Source organism: Salmo trutta, chromosome 37 (genome assembly GCF_901001165.1).
Source record: "Salmo trutta chromosome 37, fSalTru1.1, whole genome shotgun sequence".
Classification (NCBI taxonomy): Eukaryota; Metazoa; Chordata; class Actinopteri; order Salmoniformes; family Salmonidae; genus Salmo; species Salmo trutta.
Window position 1 is genome coordinate 16,454,596 of NC_042993.1, and position 20,939 is coordinate 16,475,534.

Genomic DNA, 20,939 nt, shown 5'->3' on the forward strand with positions numbered 1-20,939 from the left:
AAGGACGAAGATAATCAAAGGTAATGGATTATTACCTTCCCTGTAGCTCAGTTGGTAGAGCATGGTGTTTGCAACGCCAGGGTTGTGGGTTCGATTCCCACGGGGGGCCAGCACAGAAAAAATGTGTGAAATTGTATGAAATGTATGCGTTCACTACTGTAAGTCGCTCTGGTTAAGAGCGTCTGCTAAATGACGTAAATGTAAATTATTGACAATAGTATATGTAATTAATATATTCTTCATGTCTCTTAATACTAATGCGATATTGCCTAAACACTGCCAGTAACCTTACACAATCATTATACCAAGATAACATCTTGCAGAACAGTTAATCCTAACCACCCACACACACACACAATGCCTGGTTGTGGGGCCGCTCAAGGACAGGTGTACGGGAGGGGCTGGTAGCAGAAACTGTCCTAACTGTAGCATAAAAACAGGCACTGTCCTTGGGTGTCTGACTCTCGGGTACACACATGAAGATAAGCTAGAAGTAGTGTAGGCTGAGTAGACTCGTGACACACACACACACACACACACACATCCCTGAGGGCTGGGTTTCAAGAACAGAGAACACTGTCAAGAGCCAATGAGAAGTCGACATTAGTCGGGGACGGGACCGCCCTCAACACTCATCGACCAGTCAGGAGAGCGAATCTACCAGACTCAACCTACGTCATTTCATTATTGTTACACTGTATAAAATGTAAACACAACATGTTTTCGGGGCTCTCTTCTGCTGTCTCCTTAAGAGGTGACAGAACGAGTCTGTGCACGCTATGCCAAATATCTTTGTATCTTAATAAAGCTGCCTTACTATAATTGAATCCACCCTGTCCGGCGTCTTGACTTGGTCTCCTTCTCAAGTAACTGATCATCAACATATACAAGACTAGATTTGATATGCGATTGTTCCAAGATGGCTAGCCTATTGCTATTCTATTGTTCTGAGTATCGCATCCCCTTTTATCGCAAAGTGTGATTACCCAGTAAAGTTATTTTTAAATCTGGCATTACAGGTGCTTTCAAGAGATATTCATCTATAAATCTTAGAATGACAATATTACATTTTAAAAATGTTTTCGAATAGTAATTTAGTAAATTGTAGCACTGTTTCACCGGATGCATTTGAGGGAAAATAGTTAGTCAACGTTACGTGCCGATGTAAAATGCTGTTTTTATATATAAATATGAACTTTATCGAACAAAAGAATGCATGCATTGTGTAACATGATGTCCTAGGTGTGTCATCTGATGAAGTTTGTAAAAGGTTAGTGCTGCATTTAGCTGTTTTTTGGTTATTTGTGATGCATGTGGTTGGTCGGAAAATGGCTGTGGCTACTTTTACGATATACTCCTCTAACATAATCTAATGTTTTGCTTTTGCTGTAAAGCCTTTTTGAAATCGGACAATGTGGTTCGATTCAGGAGAGGTGTATCTATAAAACGAATTAATTTTTTTTTAAATTGAAAAAAATAAATATTACATTTTGTTATGCTAATGGCGATAGGATTTTTCGCTGGATGTCCGTCCCGTATGCCGCACAGGGGTTAAGAACAAGATCTTACTTACAATGACAGCCTACACCAGCCAAACCTGGGCCAAATGTGCACCGCCCTATTGGACTCACAATCATGCCGGTTGTGATATAGCCTGGATTCAAACCTTGGTGTCTATAGCAACACCTCTAGTGCTGAGATGCAGTGCCTTAGACCGCTGCACCACTCAGGAGCCGTAAGCACCAGCAACATTAGACAACTATACAGATAAATCTAAAATTGCTTAAATAAGTCAATCAAATCAATCAGATTAATTGACACAGACATGGTGGCATATCAGAATATCATGAACCAAGAGGTTGTGAGTTCAAATCCCAGGTGAGGACATGTTGGATAATAATTACTGCATAAATGATCATACACAGTGTGATCATATATGTCAATGTGTATCAAATATGCACATTGAAAACATTGTATGGTAACAGTGCTGTGTGTGTAACTACACTGAACAAAAATATAAATGCAACATTTTCGAAGATACTACTGTTACAGTTCATATAAGGAAATCAGCGAATTGAAATGAATTCATTAGGCCCTAAGCCATTGATTTCACTGGAAATACAGACCTACATCTGGTCACAGAAACCCTTTAAAAAATAAAATTGGGGTGTGGATCAGAAAAACAGCCAGTATCTGGTGTGACCACCATTTTGGCCAGTGTAGGCTGTCATTGTAAATAAGAATGTGTTCTTAACTGGCTTGCCTAGTTAAATAAAGGTAAATAAATAAATAAATAAATAACATCTATGGACTGACCAATGGTATACACCAATGGGCGTTTTATAATATAAAGGAACGCCCACATTAAGAAATGCCCCGAATTGCGGTCTGCAATTACTTCAAATTGCACTTCGCTGATTCGAGAAAATTGTAATGTGCGTGTGCTGTGCGTGATTACGTAAACGTAGTCGTCACGTTAAGTCTAAATACGCTAGACTTACTACGCTGGTTTTTGTGAAGGAGGAAAACAGACGGGTGAGTTTAACCTAACGTTTCTCGCTATGCAGCTAATTTAGATAAACGTGTATGATTTATAGTCAATGTAATATTTAACAATACAAGAGGCGCACAATGACCGATAAATCTAACATGCGAAATTACAGTCTCGGCTAAGAGAGAGACGTGACTAGCTCCCTTTCTTTCTCGACTGAAACGGCAAGCTAACGTTAGCTAGCTAGCTAACTAGCTACGTTGTCAGTCCTAGATACTTGGATACAACATGTCTCATTGTTTTGATTCCCCCTGAGGGTGGGTAACGTAAGTTCAAATCAAAGTTAGCAGACTAGCTAACGTCAGTTTGACGCCTTTTCAATGCGAATAACAACACAGTCACCGAACATATCAAAATATTGTGGCCGTAGCTCGCTACGTTAACGTTATGTAAAAAGAGAATGCTGTCGAGTTTGCTAGTTCGGAGATTAGCCAACGTTAGTTAGCTAACTTTACATGGCTAACGATGGTTTACCCTCGAAGAAGAAGAGAACCTACTGTTCGCTAGCTGTCTTCGTTTTTGGTAGGTCTGTATCGCGTAATTTTTCCATGGCAACATTTTTTTTACGAAGCTGACTCAACTCTTTGGTCCTTTTAATAACCTGCTGTATGTAAAATAGTTACAGTGAGGGGAAAAAAGTATTTGATCCGCTGCTGATTTTGTACGTTTGCCCACTGACAGAAATGATCAGTCTATAATTTTAATGGTAGGTTTATTTGAACAGTGAGAGACAGAATAACAACAAAAGAATCCAGAAAAACACATGTTATAAATTGATTTGCATTTTAATGAGGGAAATAAGTATTTGACCCCCTCTAAATCAGAAAGATTTCTGGCTCCCAGGTGTCTTTTTATACAGGTAACAAACTGAGATTAGGAGCACAGTCTTAAAGGGAGTGCTCCTAATCTGTTTGTTACCTGTATAAAAGACACCTGTCCACAGAAGCCCCCTGCTCAAGAAAGCACATATACATGCCCGTCTGAAGTTTGCCAATGAACATCAATGATTCAGAGGACAACTGGGTGAAAGTGATGTGGTCAGATGAGACCAAAATGGAGCTCTTTGGCATCAACTCAACTCGCCGTGTTTGGAGGAGGAGGAATGCTGCCTATGACCCCAAGAACACCATCCCCACCGTCAAACATGGAGGTGGAAACATTATGCTTTGGGGGTGTTTTTCTGCTAAGGGGACAGGACAACTTCACCGCATCAAAGGGACGATGGATGGGGCCATGTACCGTCAAATCTTGGGTGCGAACCTCCTTCCCTCAGCCAGGGCATTGAAAATGGGTCGTGGATGGGTATTCCATCATAACAATGACCCAAAACACACGGCCAAGGCAATAAAGGAGTGGCTCAAGAAGAAGCACATTAAGGTCCTGGAGTGGCCTAGCCAGTCTCCAGACCTTAATCCCATAGAAAATCTGTGGAGGGAGCTGAAGGTTCGAGTTGCCAAACGTCAGCCTCGAAACCCTAATGACTTCGAAAAGATCTGCAAAGAGGAGTGGGACAAAATCCCTCCTGAGATGTGTGCAAACCTGGTAGTCAACTACAAGAAACGTCTGACCTCAGTGATTGCCACCAAGTAGTAAGTCATGTTTTGCAGAGGGGTCAAATACTTATTTCCCTCATTAAAATGCAAATCATTTTATAAAATTTGACATGCGTTTTTCTGTATTTTTTGTTGTTGTTATTCTGTCACCTACCGTTAAAATTATAGACTGATCATTTCTTTGTCAGTGGGCAAACGTACAAAATCAGCAAGGGATCAAATACTTTTTTCCCTCACTGTAGCTATAGCTTGGAAAATAAAATATTACACAGGGTATTAAGTGTCACTGGATGACAACATAATGTTTTGTTTTTAACATTAGTGCTGTTTTCCAAAATAAGTGAAATTTGCTTAATGTTTTGTTTCCTTGCCACGATACTAAAGAGTATCGCGATACAGGTCCTGTCAGTTAGCTAGCTCACATACTGACCACACTGCTCACGTCGCTTGCGGGAGCGTTGCAAAATAAATTCCGACATGCATGTTATTAAGGGCCTCCTGAGTGGCGCAGTGGTCTAAAGCAGTATTAGCAGTGCCACTAGAGATTCTGGGTTTAAGTCCAGGCTCTGTCGCAGCCGGCCGCGACCGGAGACCTATGGGGTGGTGAACAATTTGCCCAGCGTCGTCCAGGTTAGGGGAGGGTTTGGCTGGCAGGGATGTCCTTGTCCCATTGCACACTAGTGACTCTTGTGGTGAGCCGGGCGCAGTGCACGCTGACATGTTCGCCAGGTGTACAGTGTTTGGTTGGGTTTTGTTTCGGAGGATGCACGGCTCTCGACCTTCGCTTCTCCCGAGTCCGTACGGGAGTTGCAGCAACGAGACAAGACTGTAACTACCAATTGGCTACCACAAAATTGGGGAGGAAAAAGGGCAACAAAAAAATCAGTTATTTAATCATTGCATCCACACTGCTTGCACAGGTCAACAAGTGTCTGCGTAGCCCGTCGCTAAAATAGAATTTGCATTCTGACCAGACCGGTCGCGTACACGGGCTATGCAAAATACATGTACACGTTATTCAATCATTGCACCCACACTGCTCGTGTGTGGGTGCCAGGTGTTAAAATAGAATAATTGGTCCTATTTGGGTGGTTGAAAGATGAACTTAGGTCCAAACTCCAATCGGTTGCAGTAATGCACCTCAAGTTGGTTGCCAACTGCCATATAAAGTCCCAAATATGTAATTGTTAACTAGCTAGTGTATCGGGACCCTGTTCCGGTCGTTTCATGATTGAGCTGAAAATTGTCAAATATAATTAGTCTTTTAATTATCCGAAAACAATCGACTGTCTATTGTCATTCCCGTATTGTTTACTTTCCCGGAATCGTAAGTTCATCTATTGATTTAAAAAAGTCTGTGCTATAACCTTTGTTTCCTTTTGGCAGTGAGACATTTGAACAACCACCAATAAGCCTAATGCTACAGTGGCAACATTAGCAGATATTACAGTAAGTAATTACAACAGAATCTCTGCCTGTCCTGTGTGTAGCTAAATAAACTGCTTTAACTTCAGTGTATTGGTTGATTTAATTTGACAACTATGATGCTAGTAGTTCACATTAACATCCTTTTCTGTGTCCATAATGGTCTCTTTGCCCCCCCCACCCCCCACCCAAAGTACTTTCTAAGGATGGCTAGCTGCGGCGAGGTTGACCACTCTGTGAGCTCGCTCCCATCCAGTAAGAAGGGGAGTGGTGACTCTGCCTGCTCTGGTTCCAGTGGCTCATCACCTGCCCTGCCTGTCCCAGAATGTGCCATTTGCCTGCAGAGCTGTGTCCACCCTGTCCAGCTACCCTGCCGCCACGTCTTCTGCTTCCTGTGTGTGAAAGGGGCGTCCTGGCAGAGCAAGCGCTGTGCTCTCTGTAGACAGGAGGTTCCCGAGGACTTCCTGGAGCACCCCACTCTGCTGTCCCCCGAAGAGCTTAAGACCGGAGGGCGGGGTGCCACAGGGGACAATGCCTGGTACTATGAGGGGAGGAACGGCTGGTGGCAGTATGACGAGAGGACCAGCCGTGAGCTGGAGGACGCTTTCTCCAAGGGCAAGAAGACAGCCGAGATGCTGATAGCCGGGTTCCTGTACGTGGCCGACCTGGAGAACATGGTGCAGTACCGGCGCAATGAGCACGGCCGCCGCCGCAAGATAAAACGGGACGTTGTGGACATCCCCAAGAAAGGGGTGGCGGGCCTCCGTCTGGACACCGAGGGTGGCGTGCAGGGGTCTGCTGCGGCAGGGAGAGGGAACTCTGCAGACGGGGCTGATACTTCAGCAGCCGCAGTGCAGCAGGCTGCAGCAGCTCCAGCTGCTTCCACAGTCCTGTCTGCTCCTGCCAGGCCTCCCACCTCTCTGGGGGGCCAGCCTGGCAGCCCGACCAGCCCCTCCCTGGAGGACACACTGGCCCTGCTCCACATCAGCCCCACAGATGCGCCGGAGAGGGCTGAGGTTGGGGAGGGGGAAGAGGAGGCCACCGCCACACCCTCCATGTCATCTAGTCCTAACACCTATGCGGATGGGTCTGGAGACTGGAGTGATGATGAGGGGGATGGGGAGGCAGTGGAGCCCCGGGAGCAGAGACTGCGTTTGGGGGAGAGCCCGGTGGACAGGTCCCCCCCTGGGGCTGAGGCCTCCAGCAGCAGTAGTGTGAGGTCGCGAAGGCCTGACGGCCAGTGTACTGAAGTGTGAGCTCAACTCATCCTGAACCTCTTTACTGTAGCTAACATTCTCAGTTTATATAGTTCTCTGAAACCGATTCAAACCAACCCCTGCATACAACTGTCTCAAGGCAAGGAGACATTCCCATTTATATTAGACTTTAAAGATGAAAATTACCCCCCTGAAAATTAGTGATTGTCTAAATTTACTGGTGGGCCTTGGGAGCAAAGTCTTTCCCCATACAACTTGTTAATTGAGCGTTGAGTTGTTTCGTGTAAGTTGTTTGAACATCCTCGTGCCTCCAGACAGTGTGTGTGTGATGCAGCCGTGTTGAAAGATGGAGACTTTTTATTTTAAGAGACATGGGGTGGCAGGTAGCCTAGTGGTTAGCGCATTGGACTAGTAACCGGAAGGTTGCAAGATCGAATCCCCGAGCTGACAAGGTAAAAATCTGTCGTTCTACCCCTGAACAAGGCAGTTAACCCACTGTTCCTAGGCTGTCATTTGAAAATAAGAATTTGTTCGTAACTGACTTGCCTAGTTAAAGGTAAAATTAAAAATGCATTTAACTGAATCAGGTAGCAGCCTTTTACCAGCTAATCAACAGTTGTTTTGATCAGATCAGTGGTTTTCCTCTCTGCAGCAGCTTGGTGTGTTGAGTTCTAGGCTGCTCCAAAGTGATTAACACCATGCTCCATGACCTCTGATCAAAGTCGGACATTGTAATTTGTTAAGTTGCTGATTATTCATCTGAAATGCTAGTCTGTTTCATAACATGTGCATGTGTTTTAAGAGAGGGGTTGGTTTCTTAAACACTACTGGTGAGGAGGAGGACTGGTGTTTTAGATTTTAGTTTGATTAACTATTTTTTCTTCTCTGGTTGTAAATTCTATTGTGTGATTACTAAGACGTTAAGAGAAGAGGAAGGTTGCTAGGTGGCTTGCTGGCTGTCTCCAGCAAAACATTTGAAGTTTTAAATGTTATTGTGTTTATTTCTTACCAGCTTACTGTCATTGTCATCTGTTCAGCTCAATTTTACTGTCATTAAGATAACCTTTACTTTATGTAACGATTTTTGGTTTGTAATCTTTTGTTACATGGTTTGTAATTTTAAATAAAATGTGTGTATTCATCAACCCAAAACATTGAGATGGGAAGTATTGTTTTTGTTGGATGAAAGAAAAAGACAAGCTGGTCACATACCAACACAACTAGCGACATGCAAGATATTGCAAGAAATAAGCTCTTGTATCAAATCTGGTCACAATGCATTTTTTCATGATATTTCTCATGTGACAAATATATATATATATATATATATATATATACACACACGTGTATGTGGACACCCCTTTAAAATTAGTGGATTTGGCCATTTCATCCACACCCGTTGCTGACAGGTGTCTAAAATCAAGCACACAGCTATGCGTTCTCCATAGACAAACATTGTCATTAGAATCGCCTTACTGAAGAGCTTAGTGACTTTCAATGTGGCATCGTCATAGGATGCCACCTTTACAACAAGTCAGTTGGTCAAATGTCTGCCCTGCTTGAGCTGCCTTGGTAAACTGGAAGTGCTGTCATTGTGAAGTGGAAACGTATAGGAGCAACAACGGCTCAGCCACGAAGTGGTAGGCCACACAAGCTCACAGAACGGAACCACTGAAGTGTGTAAAAATCATCTGTCCTAGGTTGCAACACTCACTGAGTTCCAAACTACCTCTGGAAGCAATGTCAGCACTAACTGTTGGGAGCTTCATTAAATGGGTTTCTATGGCTGAGCAGCGACACAGAAGTCTACTTCCTGTTTCAGTATGACAAAGCAAAGTCCATACAGAAATGGTTTGTTGAGATTGGTGTGGAAGAACTTGACTGGCCTGCACAGAGCCCTGACCTCAACTCCACCTTTGGGAGGAATTGGAACGCTGACTGTGAGCCAGGGCTCTTCGCCCAACCTCACTAATGCTCTTGTGGCTGAATGGAAGCAAGTCCTGCAGCAATGTTCCAACATCTAGTGAAAGCCTTCCCAGAAGAGTGGAGGCTGTTATATCAGCAAAGGGGGGACCAACTCCATATTAATGCCCATGATTTTGGAATGAGATGTTCGACGAGCAGGTGTCCACATACTTTTGGAACATGTGTACCTCACCACTTGCTAATACCATGCACCCACTGCTCCTGCCCTGCACAGGTCCACTTGGTGCAGTGTAGCGTACCTACTTCAACAGGTTCCAACCCTCTCTGAATTCATCTCACACCCTGGTTTGATATTCTGATCACGTATCTGTAAGCAACACCAAAGCCTGGTGTTTGGCCAGGAAACACATGACCTTTGTAAAGGGACGGGAGAGGAAGACAAAAGGCCTGGTGGGATGCATCCAAAATGGCACCCTATTCCCTATTTAGGGCACTACCCTTGACCAGGGCCCACTATGTAGGGAATAGGGTGCCTTTTGTGACGTAGCCCTAGCGGTGTGTTATGCAGGGACCAGAGACCTGCCAGCCGGGTTCACACCATAGTGAAGCTTGATCTTTCAGGGAGGGAAAAGGAGCGGCTGACTCTAACCTAGATCTATGCAGCAGGATAAACACATTGTTAGATTATACAGAATTCACATGCATTGGAAATTGTAGCAGTAAGACCACTATGTGTGTTTCTGTTTTCTACAAAACTTTGTTGGGTTCAATCCAAATCTAACAGATGATCTGATCTTCCAATCTTTGAAAACATTGACACATTTGTGTTCCACGAGGTACAATACAAGCAAGATCAACAGGGATTTTATTCACATCAACAGCAATAGAAAGCATTTTGCTTGAAATACAAAGTGATTTTACTTTGATTTGTCATTATAAAATGTTGTACTGTATCTTATACGAATTATATTTGGATCTATAAATTGCAGTTATCTGCCAAATAACATTTTACTTTTAAAAAGAAACACATTTTGGTACCTGAATGTAGCAAAGATATACAGTATTTTTGGCTTCACTCCAGTCCACAGCCACATGCATAAATGCATAGTTTTGTTCAGAATATAAATAGCAGTTACAGTAGAAAATATACCATATGTTTCAGTGTAGCATGTTGAAATAGCTTAAAGTTATCCCTTGAAGTTTAGTAATGCTCTTGCACCGCAGGCCAGTTGAGAAGAATCCGTTGAGGACGAACAGATGAAAGCAATGTCTTTGTCCTTCATTCATTTGTGTCCAAGCTGATTCTCAAGGTCTCCATCCTTTTTGACACAACATCAAGTATTTACACATTAAGGAAGTTATTGATTTTAAACTAAACACATTTTTAAAGATAATGGTCGCATCCTAAATGGCAGCCTATATCCTTTTATAGTGCACTACTTTTGACCAGGGCTGATAGCACTCTGGTCAAAAGTAGCACACCATACAGGTAATAGGGTACCATTTGTAAAGCATTCAATGTCATGGCAATATTAAAACTCTTATCTAAAGTATGTACACCACCACAGGGCTGTAAAGGATATTATTCTGGGTCAGTCTCCTAAGCTGTTCGTTGACCTGCCTCTGGAAGAGCATCACGTTCTCACACTTACACATATCTTGAGGGGAGGGTTTCTCTGTTCACAGACAGACACAGTATGGATTGTCTTTTAGGAACAGACTGACACAGATCAAGTGCAATACAATTATTCATTCCCAGAGCCTCACAATATACTGTACAATGATAGGCCTCCAATGCTATGGTTTCTGTTGTACTTCATAAAATCACCTGCAGGTGGCAGAGATGTACAGCATCTTTCCCCTGAACATAAAGTACTTACCGGCTCTCAATAAATATTTCCTGAAATGCAGTGCATGAGAGAAAATCGATCTAACACACATTTTAAACTGGGTGGTTCGAGCCCTGAATGCTGATTGACTGACAGCCGTGGTATATCATATACCACGGGTACAACAAAAAATGTATTTGTAATCCTGTAATTACGTTGGTAACCAGTTTATAATAGCAATAAGGCACCTTGGGGGGTTGTGGTACATGGCCAATATACCACGGCTAAGGGCTGTTCTTATGCACGACACAATGCGGAGTGCATAAGAACAGCCCTTAGCTGTGGTATATTGGCCATATACCACAACCCCCCGAGGTGCCTTATTGCTTAAGTATAAAAAATGATATGGAAGTCTATAAGCACCACCTCCATAAACAATCTGATTAGTTTTAAGACTTTAGATGGGTTTAGGGGCATTTTTGTTTTAATATTTGTATTTATAGAATTCATAATGTATTCAAGATGAGAGGATTTGTGCACTGTGCAGGAAAAGTGTGAGAAATAATGAATAATGTGTAGCTGTGGTGGATCTTTAATAAGAAAGTTATTTTACAGTGTGTTTTATTCATTGTGTACCTTTACATATCCGTGACTTCAATTTGTCTGTAATTTCTCCCATGTTGCTAAAATCTTCAGCATAGTACAAATGCTTATCATCTGGCTCGGAAGCAATTTCCCTGAGCTCCTCTTCGATGGCTTTACCAACACCAAGTGCATATATTGTGATACCTGGGGGTGGGGAAGCAGGTCAAAGGTCAGAAGGAAGTGGATAAATGACTCCTTTAAGAGAAGATGGTACTCTATTAAAGGCTCTTTAAATGGCTCTGCAATCAGATCAAGTTCAGCAAACACGATGTAAGAAACCGTACCAGCATCCTTTGCCTTAGTGGCCCATTTCGACACATCATCCTGGGATCGTCCGTCGGTGAACACGATGCTGACCCGTGGCATGTCGGGCCTGGCCCCCTCCTTGGCAGAGAAGCTGTACTCAAACATGTGGCGCAGGGCAGCGCCCGTCATGGATCCTCTGCCCATGTACTGCATCCGCGACACGGCCCTGTTGATGTCCCAGCCTGAGGTATACTGACCCAGGGTGAACTCTGTGCGGACCTTAGCGGAGTACTGCAGCAGCCCCACGTGGGTGCCCGTGCCGGACACGTCCAAAGAGTCCACGATGCCGTTCACAAACTGCTTGACAAGGTCAAAGTTGGCTGGTCCCAGGCTCTTAGAGCCATCAATGACAAATACCAGATCCATCCCTCCGTCTGAACACTCTGCCTCTGCCGTAGTAGAGACAAATAGTGTTGAGTCGTCATGACGCCCCAAATCAACTATACTATGGTAAGACAGCAGCAGAAAGTACTAGCCTACATTACTTAAACAATGTCGCTGATAGGCTACTAACTGGCTCATTTTATAAAAATGGCCCAACATTATGAAGACCTGTGTGCAGGTCAGGGGTGCAACTTTGGTCCGTTTTAGAGTGGGGGGACATATTATTATTTTTATCCAGTCGGATAAACACTCCAAACAGCCTACTTGACCGCTTGGAGGCGTCCACATGGTCCTAAAGCACACCATTGCATCGTTTTGTATCACATTCCAATGATAAAACTGGGGGGGACAAAAATGCAATTTAAGAATGTGGGGGGGGACAAGTCCCCCCGTCCCCAGTGAAAGTTGCACCCCTGGTGCAGGTCATATTGAAATAGTAATAAGGATCATTCTCATTAATAATGGAAAAGTGTGTTCTCTACTCTACTCCAGGCTTCATGGTACCAAATACATAGTCATTTTAATGCAACATTGGGTAATAATGTGCATGAATATCCATCTATCTACCTATCGAGGACTACTCTTACTTCCTTCATGACGTGCCTGTCACTGTCAAACAGTATAGAATATTCCTGTTAATCCAGGAAAAGAACACCCTGGACTAGAGGGAGCATCAGGATTAACCATGACCTCATAATCACAACTCACAAATGATGTAACATATAAATAACAAGATGGAAAAACACTCAGTCACAGTCAGACCCATTATGAAAGAGGCAGTTAGGTGTATATGTGAAGGCAGTCCAACTTCCATCAGTCACATAACCATTAAAATGTAACACATTCATTCTAACATATCAATTTAAAGGGATGTGAATCCATTGGGCCAAAACAGCATGATGCATAGAGAAGATCCTCTCATTACTGTGCAATGGCCAAAAGATCTGTTACCGCACAGCTGGTAGTAAGACATGGAAGCATGCCATGGACTTACTCTTGCAGGTTCTGTTATCAGGTCTGAGTTTGTAGCCTTCTCGACATCTACACACAAATGAATCTTCAGTGTTCACACAGTCATGCTCACACCCATGGTTACCAAGGGAACATGGATCAAGCTCTGCAGTGAGTAAAAGTGATCAGACCCAGTTGTTGAGGTCAATAAGCAAGACTTGCTAGTATGTTGAAATCTAAGTAAAATGTTGAATACAAATGATATTTCTGCGTATTAGGTGAGACAGATACAGAAAAATGAATCTTCAGTCATGTTCACACCCGTGGTCACCAAGAGCACAGTGGTCAATCTCTGAGAGGTGTTAGAGAGACTGAAACAAGGCATGAGAGAGAAAGGGACAATGCATACTAATATTCTTTCAGGGAATTAACACTTCGACACTGTTATATAGAAATATAACAGTGACTCACATATTCACTACATTCAACAAATAAATACATTACAAATGTTTCCCTCAACACTGCCCACACAGTGAGCACAGCACTCTGTTGTTGAGTCCTCCAGGGACTGATATGTTGAATGAACAGTTTATGATTGCTTTATTTGTTAGCTTAAATCTATTTTAAACCATTTTTAGAGGTGTACTGGCACTGCCATCTCAGGAGGGGGAGGTTGAGTACAGTGTTGTTAATAGCACAGTAACACAGTTCATATAACCAGAGTGATGAACTTACTGCTGCAGGTCTTGCCATCGAGGTTGAGAACATAGCCCCTCGTGCATCTACAGATGTAGGACTCAGGAGAGCTGACACAGTCATCCTGACAGCCATCGTTCCCCAGGTCACAGTAATCTATTCCTGAGGGGAAAAGGTAGAGACACACATAGATGGGCTTGAATTCATACATTATTCTCAGGATGTCAGCAAGAGAATAGGTGCCTTTAATTTGGAATTTTCTTTATTTCCTGTAATACCAGTTGTTTCTGCCTATTTGTTTTAAGCGCTTACAGTTTATGATTCACCCACAGGGCTCTGAAATCAATATCCCAAATGTGTTAGGATTGTAATACACTCGAGAGGTGTGCTTTCTGAAGTGAATTTAAATGTTTATTGTGCAATTCGCATCGGAACATACACTCTTAGAAAAAAAGGTGCTATTTAGAACCAAAAAGGGTTGTTTGGCTGTCCCCATACGAGAACCCTTTTGGTTCCATGTAGAACCCTTTCTACAGATCAAACCAGATGGAACCCTGGCTGTCTATTATGATTGGTTAGTATTCTGATACCCTGGACACACTCCCCCATATGTCAGCAGCCAGTGAGATGATTCAAAAAGCACACTTCCTCTTGGAGATCTCCCCTATGCTACTCTGAAGTCTGAAGTTCCACTAGAGAACTAGGGGCATGTCCAAATGTGGGTGGACTTGGACCTCCGTCTGGCAACAAGATAGACCAAATACTGTATTAGAGTTGGACTGATCTGGGACATTCATCCCTTCAACTGCTTAAAGAACTGATTGTGCACACTACAATTGTCAAGCGTAGTTGCATCACTGAGCCAGTCCATGGATTGAAATGTAACCCAAAACAAATGATTTATTGTTTTCAGTATAATTGACCTTCACAAGCAGATAAATTACTTGATTTCAGGGTAAATTCATCTTTTTTGTTCTATATTAACTTTAGTCATAACCACAAGAAAGAAAGAAAGAAAGAAAGAAAGAAAGAAAGAAAGAAAGAAAGAAAGAAAGAAAGAAAGAAAGAAAGAAAGAGAAAGAACGAAAGAACGAACGAAAGAACGAACGAAAGAAGAAAAACAAAGAATCTCACTTCGGCACGTCCTCGCGTCCTCGTTGAGTTCATACCCAAGCCGGCAGCGACACTCGTAGCCGAGTACCCCTGGCACGTTGGCACAGATATGGGCACAGCCATGGTCCACCACATCACATTGGTCTTCCGCTACAGAACCAGGAGGACCACAACATAGGCAAAGACAGGATTTAATGCTAACCCTAAACCTTCCCCTATGCTTCTGCTGCTGTTCACTCACCGCGGCAGGTCTTGCCATCAGAGTTAAGGGTGTAACCCCTTCTGCACTGGCACATGTAGGAGGCTGGGGTGCTCACACAGAGGTGATCACACTGATGGTCCATCACAGAGCACAGGTCTGTACCTAATACATACACACACACACATACATACAAATAATACATCCTTAGAATCCCCATCAATATAATGAATAAAGCACATGAGTGTATTGATAGATGAACAGAGAGAAAGCACCTCCACACAGATTGGACTGGAAGACAGATGTGAGGGTCTCTATCTGGCTGAAGTTGTCCACCAGGTACACATGCTCCGAGTGGGGCTCACTCCCGATGGCCCGCAGCGTGTTCATATCCACCCTGCCCACTCCGATGGCGAAGATCTGGATGCCCGCCTGCCGGGCCTGTGCCGCCACCTCCTCCACCGTGTCCTGGGGGCGCCCGTCCGTTACGATCATGGCGATGCGGGGGATGTGCATGTCGGCGGGCCGGGCGCCCTCTGGCTCGGTGAAGGCTGTCTCCAAGGTGTACTGGATAGCCAGGCCGGTCATGGTGCCGGTGGCCAGGTGGTCCATGGCCTTCACCGCTCGCTCCACATCTGCCTTGAATACAACAGTTCTGTGTTTGTTAATGTGGGTGGGTTAGTTTATTGGGGATTCTTGTACTTGGAAAACCAAATAAACACATTGTAAAAAGAATAGAACAGTATATCTCTCTATTCTGCTCTGGAAGTTCATCCACATTACAACATCCCTGTGGAGTGAGAGAGAGAGAGAACTCGTTCCCCAGGCCACCTTGCTGCTGTAGGTGTTGAGGGAGAACTCATTCTGCACCACGCTGCCGTACTGCAGCAGCCCGACGCGCGTCGCCTCCGGCCCCACATCCAGGAAGGCCAGGAGGTTGGTGATGAAGATCTTGACCTTCTCGTAGTCGCTGGGACGCACGCTGCGGGAGCTGTCGATGATGAACACAAAATCCAGGGGCTTCCCTTTACACAGGCTCTCTGGGGAAAGACACAGGCATTACTGGAGGTACAGTAGACCAGGCCTACTATATGTGATAATTACACAGGCTCTCTGGGGGAGAACACAAAGAAAGCCTTAATGGAAGTATTGTACTGTATATAGGCTTAATGTAACTCTAATATAGTATTTACAGGGGCTCTCTGAGGAACATACAGATAATCTGACTGGAAGTAGTCTTACTATACTGTATATAACTGATATTTACATGGGCTCTCTGTATGAAGAAACCAAAAGTTGGGTCTTACTTAAAGTACTATAGTACATAATTCTGACACTATCTGGTTGATTCTTTCTTTTAGAGTTTGGACAATGACTATTACTTTGTGTACTCAGTCAGTCAGTCTGAAAGCAGAGGAAAGATTCTGAATTCTCTAGTCTCCAGTAATAATCTGTAGGTCAGTCAACACTAAACTAAGCCTGGGAAAAGACAAGAATAAAAACTTCTACATTCTCCATATATTCCAGTTTCCCTGGTCAGACATTGATTTTACATGATCTTTACTGTGAGGGGAAATACAGACCTATTATGAATATACATACTGTACATAGCACACACATATGGTCTGTATATTCCATTATATTGTACTGTATGTCCCATTATATTGTACTGTATATGCCATTATATGATACTGTATATCCCATTAAATTGTACTGTATATTCCTTTATATTGTACTGTATGTCCCATTATATTGTACTGTATATTCCTTTACATTGCACTGTATGTCCCATTATATTGTACTGTATGTCCCATTATATGTACCGTATATTCCATTATATTGTACCGTATGTCCCATTATGTTGTACTCTATGTCCCATTATATTCCATGCATTCCACTATCTTCCATTGTATTTGTATTTATTACTCTTCATCAGGTCCAACAACATTAAGGCAGTTATATACAATTAAAAATATTACATAACTCTTTATCCAATACATTTAGTGTGTTCCCTCAGGCCACTAGTCCACTATCACATATTTACAATACAACATCCATGTGTACGTGTGTGTAGAGTGCATGTCTTATCATGTATATGTGTGTCTGTGCCTGTGTGTGTGTGTGTGTGTGTCTCTTCACAGTGTATTTGTATCTGTTTTTTAAAATCTGATTCTACTGCTTGCATCAGTTAACTGATGTGGAATAGAGTCCCATGTAATCATGGCTCTATGTAGTACTGTACGCCTCCCATAGTCTGTTCTGGTCTGAGCTGTGTGCTAGGAGTTTAAACAGACACCTTGGTGCATTCAGCTTGTCAACACCTCTTACATAAACAAGTAGTGATGAAGTCAATCTCTCCTCCACTTTGAGCCATGAGAGATGTACATGCATATTATTAATGTTAGCATTTAAAGGCCAGCCATGCTGCCCTGTTCTGAGACAATTGTAATTTTCCGAGGTCCCTCTTTGTGGCACCTGACCACACGACTGAACAGTAGTCCAGGTGTGACAAAACTAGAATCTGTAGGACCTGCATTGCTGATAGTGTTGATTGCGACACAAACCACAGTATTTAGCTAGCACCACATTTCCTTTAGTACCAGTAATCTCTGCTGGTCTTACCCACTGAGTTGGACTGGACGGCCGAGTCATTGCGTCCTCTGGACAGGACAGATGGTCTGGGACGGCGTCTGTCTCTGTGGTCCACTCGGACTGCATCACTGCAGAGCAGGCAAAAGAGCCCGAGGGCCAGGGACCTCATCCTTGACCAGGGGGACCCACGGACGGACGGATGGATGGACAGACAGCAGCTGGTAAAACAACGGAGCCAACCAACTCAACCTCCAGTCCTGAGGATGAGTGCACAACAACAAACACAAACACTGCCAGTCAATGACAGGGACACTGGGGATGGGATGTCAGTCAGACTCTAGAGGAATTATAAATAGGAATACATTTCACCTCCTGCCTGCCTGAAACCACAGCTTCAGATTTCACCTCATTAACCCAGAATGGTTGCCATGTCACAGCCGCACAGTACGATTAGGGTTGTGTCTCAAATGGCACACTATTGCTTATAATGGTCAAAGTAGTGCACTTTATAGGGAAAAGGATGCCATTTAAGACACAACTACAGCTACAATGTATACAGCACATTCCAGACCTAAGCTACCAGTGAGGGAGGTCCACAATCTAATACAAAAACATGCACCAATTCCCTTCAGTTCATGAACTGAAATGTAACATTGGCTGCTCCTGGGTGTCTTCCCACAGAGTTATTAATACATGGAACAAAACTCCACTCTGAGTTGAGATGTTTAGGTGCTACAGGTGATTTGCAGTGATTTAAATCAGTCTATAATACACAGCAGACTATTCCTCTGCAGAGCCATCTGTTATCTCTCCCATAGACCCCTACATACAGCCTGCTGCTACAATCAACACACAACACACAGGCAGCTGTTGACTGTACGGGCCATTCTTTAAGACATACAGTAGTTGTGTTCCATGGCTGTAAAAGACATAGCCATGCCCATTCTAGAACACATATGTCCTATTTAACTAGGCAAGTCAGTTAAGAATGAATTCTTATTTACAATGACGGCCTACACCGGCCAAACCCGGACGACGCTGGGCCAATTGTGCACCGCCCTATTTGACTCCCAATCATGGCTGGTTGTGATACAGCCTGGATTTGAACCAGGGTGTCTGTAATGACACCTCAAGCACTGACAGGCAGTGCCTTAGACCACTGCACCACTCTGGAGCCTGAGCGATGAGTTGATTACACTGAGTTGTTCCTTACTGTTCACAGGTCTGAGATGCAAAGGAGTACCAGACATGTTGATGATGACTGTCAGTGACCTGAAGCAAGCAGGGTCACACACTCACGGAACATCAATTCCTGTTCAACTACCACAGCTGTACAAGCTTTTGGTAAGTGAAAAACCAGTGAAAACAAGAGACACAATGCAAGAACATGCCAGAGATCGATACAACAGTTGTTACTATTACTCATTCAGTCTGTAATTGAAAATGAAGGAGATGGACCATATACAAGTGGAGTCCTAAAAAAAGATAATTGCAAACTACAGTATTTTTTAACCTTTTGTCATGGCCGTATTGTATCTTGTCATCTAATGTTGAATCTCAATCAAACAAAGTCTAATGTGGAATCTAAATCATGTTTACTATATGTTTACTTTATTTAAAAATGAAATTGTCATCTTCGAGCTCAGATTCTGTGTGGTAAACACTACATCTGTCATGGGGTTTCATGCTGCAGTGTGACAACACTACCTATTGAAAATAACATCAAAATATCAAAGTCTCCTTACCTTAATATCAAAATAAAGTTTGGTGAAAATATCTGTCAGTATATCTAAATTAAAGTGTTTTAAAAAATAAGTAAAGCAGGAAAAGGAAATCCACCTGGATGAGTGAGTCAAGCTGGTGACTGTTGTAGTCGTGCAGTCAGTCAGAGAATATGCAGATGTCCTTTAGTTCTCTCTCTATATGCACGTGCAGCAGACTAGCTCCCTCTCCTCTGGGACTGACTGTTTCTGTATTTACTCTTAGCTGCCTTACCTCAGTCTGGCTCTAACCTGGGGAGGGAAGCCTCCTATTGGAGCCATTATGTGGAGAGAAAAAAATTGGTGTACGGATCAAGTCTTCATGTTTTCATACAGTAAGTTATCAGTTTAAACTATAATTTCAGTATTAGAATCACAATCAACACATCTTCAACTGAGCCGACTAAGCATTTTGGTAACCATAAATATGATCTTCTTTGATCAGAAATAGTCACCAATAATCAAACAGATATCCCATCTATTGTTCTTACATCTGACAAATAGCATTGTGAAAAGGTGATAAGTGTGTCTACAACTCAACTGTATTGTACATTTGTCAACGTAAATGACAAGCGTATTGGTTTTGCCAATGGTCAGATAGTTCAACTACTGTACTGTGGTCCTGGTCCAATGGTGGTCCAAGCTACAGTGAAAGGAGGTTATTGTACCTGGAAGATGTCTGAATGAACTCTCCACATTGAACAGAAGGAAACAGTAAGGCAGCAGTTTATGGAAAAGGGGTCTAAAGCAGTGCTTTCAGTGCTCTTAACGTCAATCATCCTGAAAATAGCCTACCTGTCTTACAATATTACAACGTTATGGCCCTAACAGCTCTTAAAGTCAATGGCAAAATAGTTTCCAAGTTTCATAGAGAATTTTCATTATTCAGGTTTATGAATTAAGGATGACAGAATTAGTGCCAGTCGAAGAAAAAACGAGGCTTTTAGTCCTTGACTTTTCCCTTTGGTTGTCATCTCTTAGGCCTACCAATCAGTGATGTAATGTAACACAATAATACTATACTGGATTTGTCTCAAACCCCTTTTGAAAAACAGAACCGTAGCCCCTGCCTTAGAAGTGATAAAGTGTACAACATAGTAAAATGAGACGCACAGTAAATACAACACACAGCATGATACTTATGAATCCAAAATAAAAACTCAAGATCTGTCCATCAATGAAATGTGTTTTTAATAGACAAATAAATGTAACTTCTGTGTCGTTTTATGCTGCAGCAGCAGACGGTTAAATGTGACTGAGTCCTCAGAGGACATCCCCCATTTGGGGAACAGCTTGCCAATAACTGCATCCGGCAGAGCAGACTGGTCTGCTTACATTGGCTTAATTAAAAAAAACAAGACCACCACTTTTTCCTTTATTGGAAACAACACAGATATAAGATCAAATGCACAAGTCATAAAACTCAACCTTAAAAATAAAGAAATGTCAACTCAACACAGTCCTGTTGTAATAATTCAGGATAATGACAGTTTTCTATACACACTAAGCTATAATGTACGAGTAACTTGGTGATATGACTTCTGCTCTTCAATCATGTCAGATTACAGGCAGGTGCTTTGAATCTTTGGAATCCTTCCTCGCATAGCAACACTTAATACATTCTCTCAATGCACCCCATCAGAAAGGAAGTTGTTTGTAAAGGCAATCCAACAATGAACAGTGATCATGGGCAAAACAAATAAATATTTTGAGTTGAGGATACAATCCTCATTTGCCTGTTTTCAGATCTGTGTGTGTTTTAGCCAACTCCTCTGACTGTAATTGTCATGCC

At 42.9% G+C, this 20,939-nt stretch overlaps 2 protein-coding genes across 3 annotated transcripts; one reads left to right on the top strand and one right to left on the bottom strand.

Annotated features, from left to right (window-relative positions):
• Window positions 1-7,898, top strand: LOC115176522 (E3 ubiquitin-protein ligase rnf146). 2 transcript variants are annotated; one of them, XM_029736552.1, is made up of 3 exons: window positions 1-20; window positions 5,491-5,553; window positions 5,724-7,898. In XM_029736552.1, exon 3 carries the CDS (start codon window positions 5,736-5,738, stop codon window positions 6,783-6,785), a length of 1,050 nt encoding a protein of 349 aa, XP_029592412.1. In that variant the 5' UTR covers window positions 1-20; window positions 5,491-5,553; window positions 5,724-5,735; the 3' UTR covers window positions 6,786-7,898. The 2 variants fall into 2 exon arrangements, with proteins under 2 accessions (XP_029592412.1, XP_029592411.1); XM_029736551.1 differs by lacking the exon at window positions 1-20 and adding an exon at window positions 2,404-2,535.
• A 1,612-nt stretch (window positions 7,899-9,510) lies between these two features.
• LOC115177186 (matrilin-2-like) lies at window positions 9,511-19,287 on the bottom strand. The gene is made up of 12 exons (XM_029737745.1): window positions 19,133-19,287; window positions 17,418-17,644; window positions 15,627-15,835; window positions 15,071-15,434; window positions 14,838-14,960; window positions 14,618-14,746; window positions 13,523-13,645; window positions 12,831-12,953; window positions 11,431-11,841; window positions 11,138-11,290; window positions 10,256-10,348; window positions 9,511-10,010 (listed from the first exon to the last, which is right to left on the bottom strand). The coding sequence occupies exons 2-12, from the start codon at window positions 17,554-17,556 to the stop codon at window positions 9,952-9,954; spliced, it is 1,926 nt and encodes a 641-aa protein (XP_029593605.1). The 5' UTR covers window positions 17,557-17,644; window positions 19,133-19,287; the 3' UTR covers window positions 9,511-9,951.
• Window positions 19,288-20,939: the final 1,652 nt, after the last annotated feature.

Excerpts from the sequence above, each read along its gene's own strand:
- LOC115176522 (XM_029736552.1), top strand. The coding sequence starts at position 5,736 with ATGGCTAGCTGCGGCGAGGTTGACCACTCTGTGAGCTCGCTCCCATCC.
- LOC115177186 (XM_029737745.1), bottom strand. The coding sequence starts at position 17,556 with ATGAGGTCCCTGGCCCTCGGGCTCTTTTGCCTGCTCTGCAGTGATGCA. Across the intron at positions 11,842-12,830 it reads TGATAACAGAACCTGCAAGA|AGGCAGAGTGTTCAGACGGA; the intron begins GTAAGTCCATGG and ends CTACTACGGCAG. Across the intron at positions 10,349-11,137 it reads GAAGTCACGGATATGTAAAG|AGAAACCCTCCCCTCAAGAT; the intron begins GTACACAATGAA and ends GTCTGTGAACAG.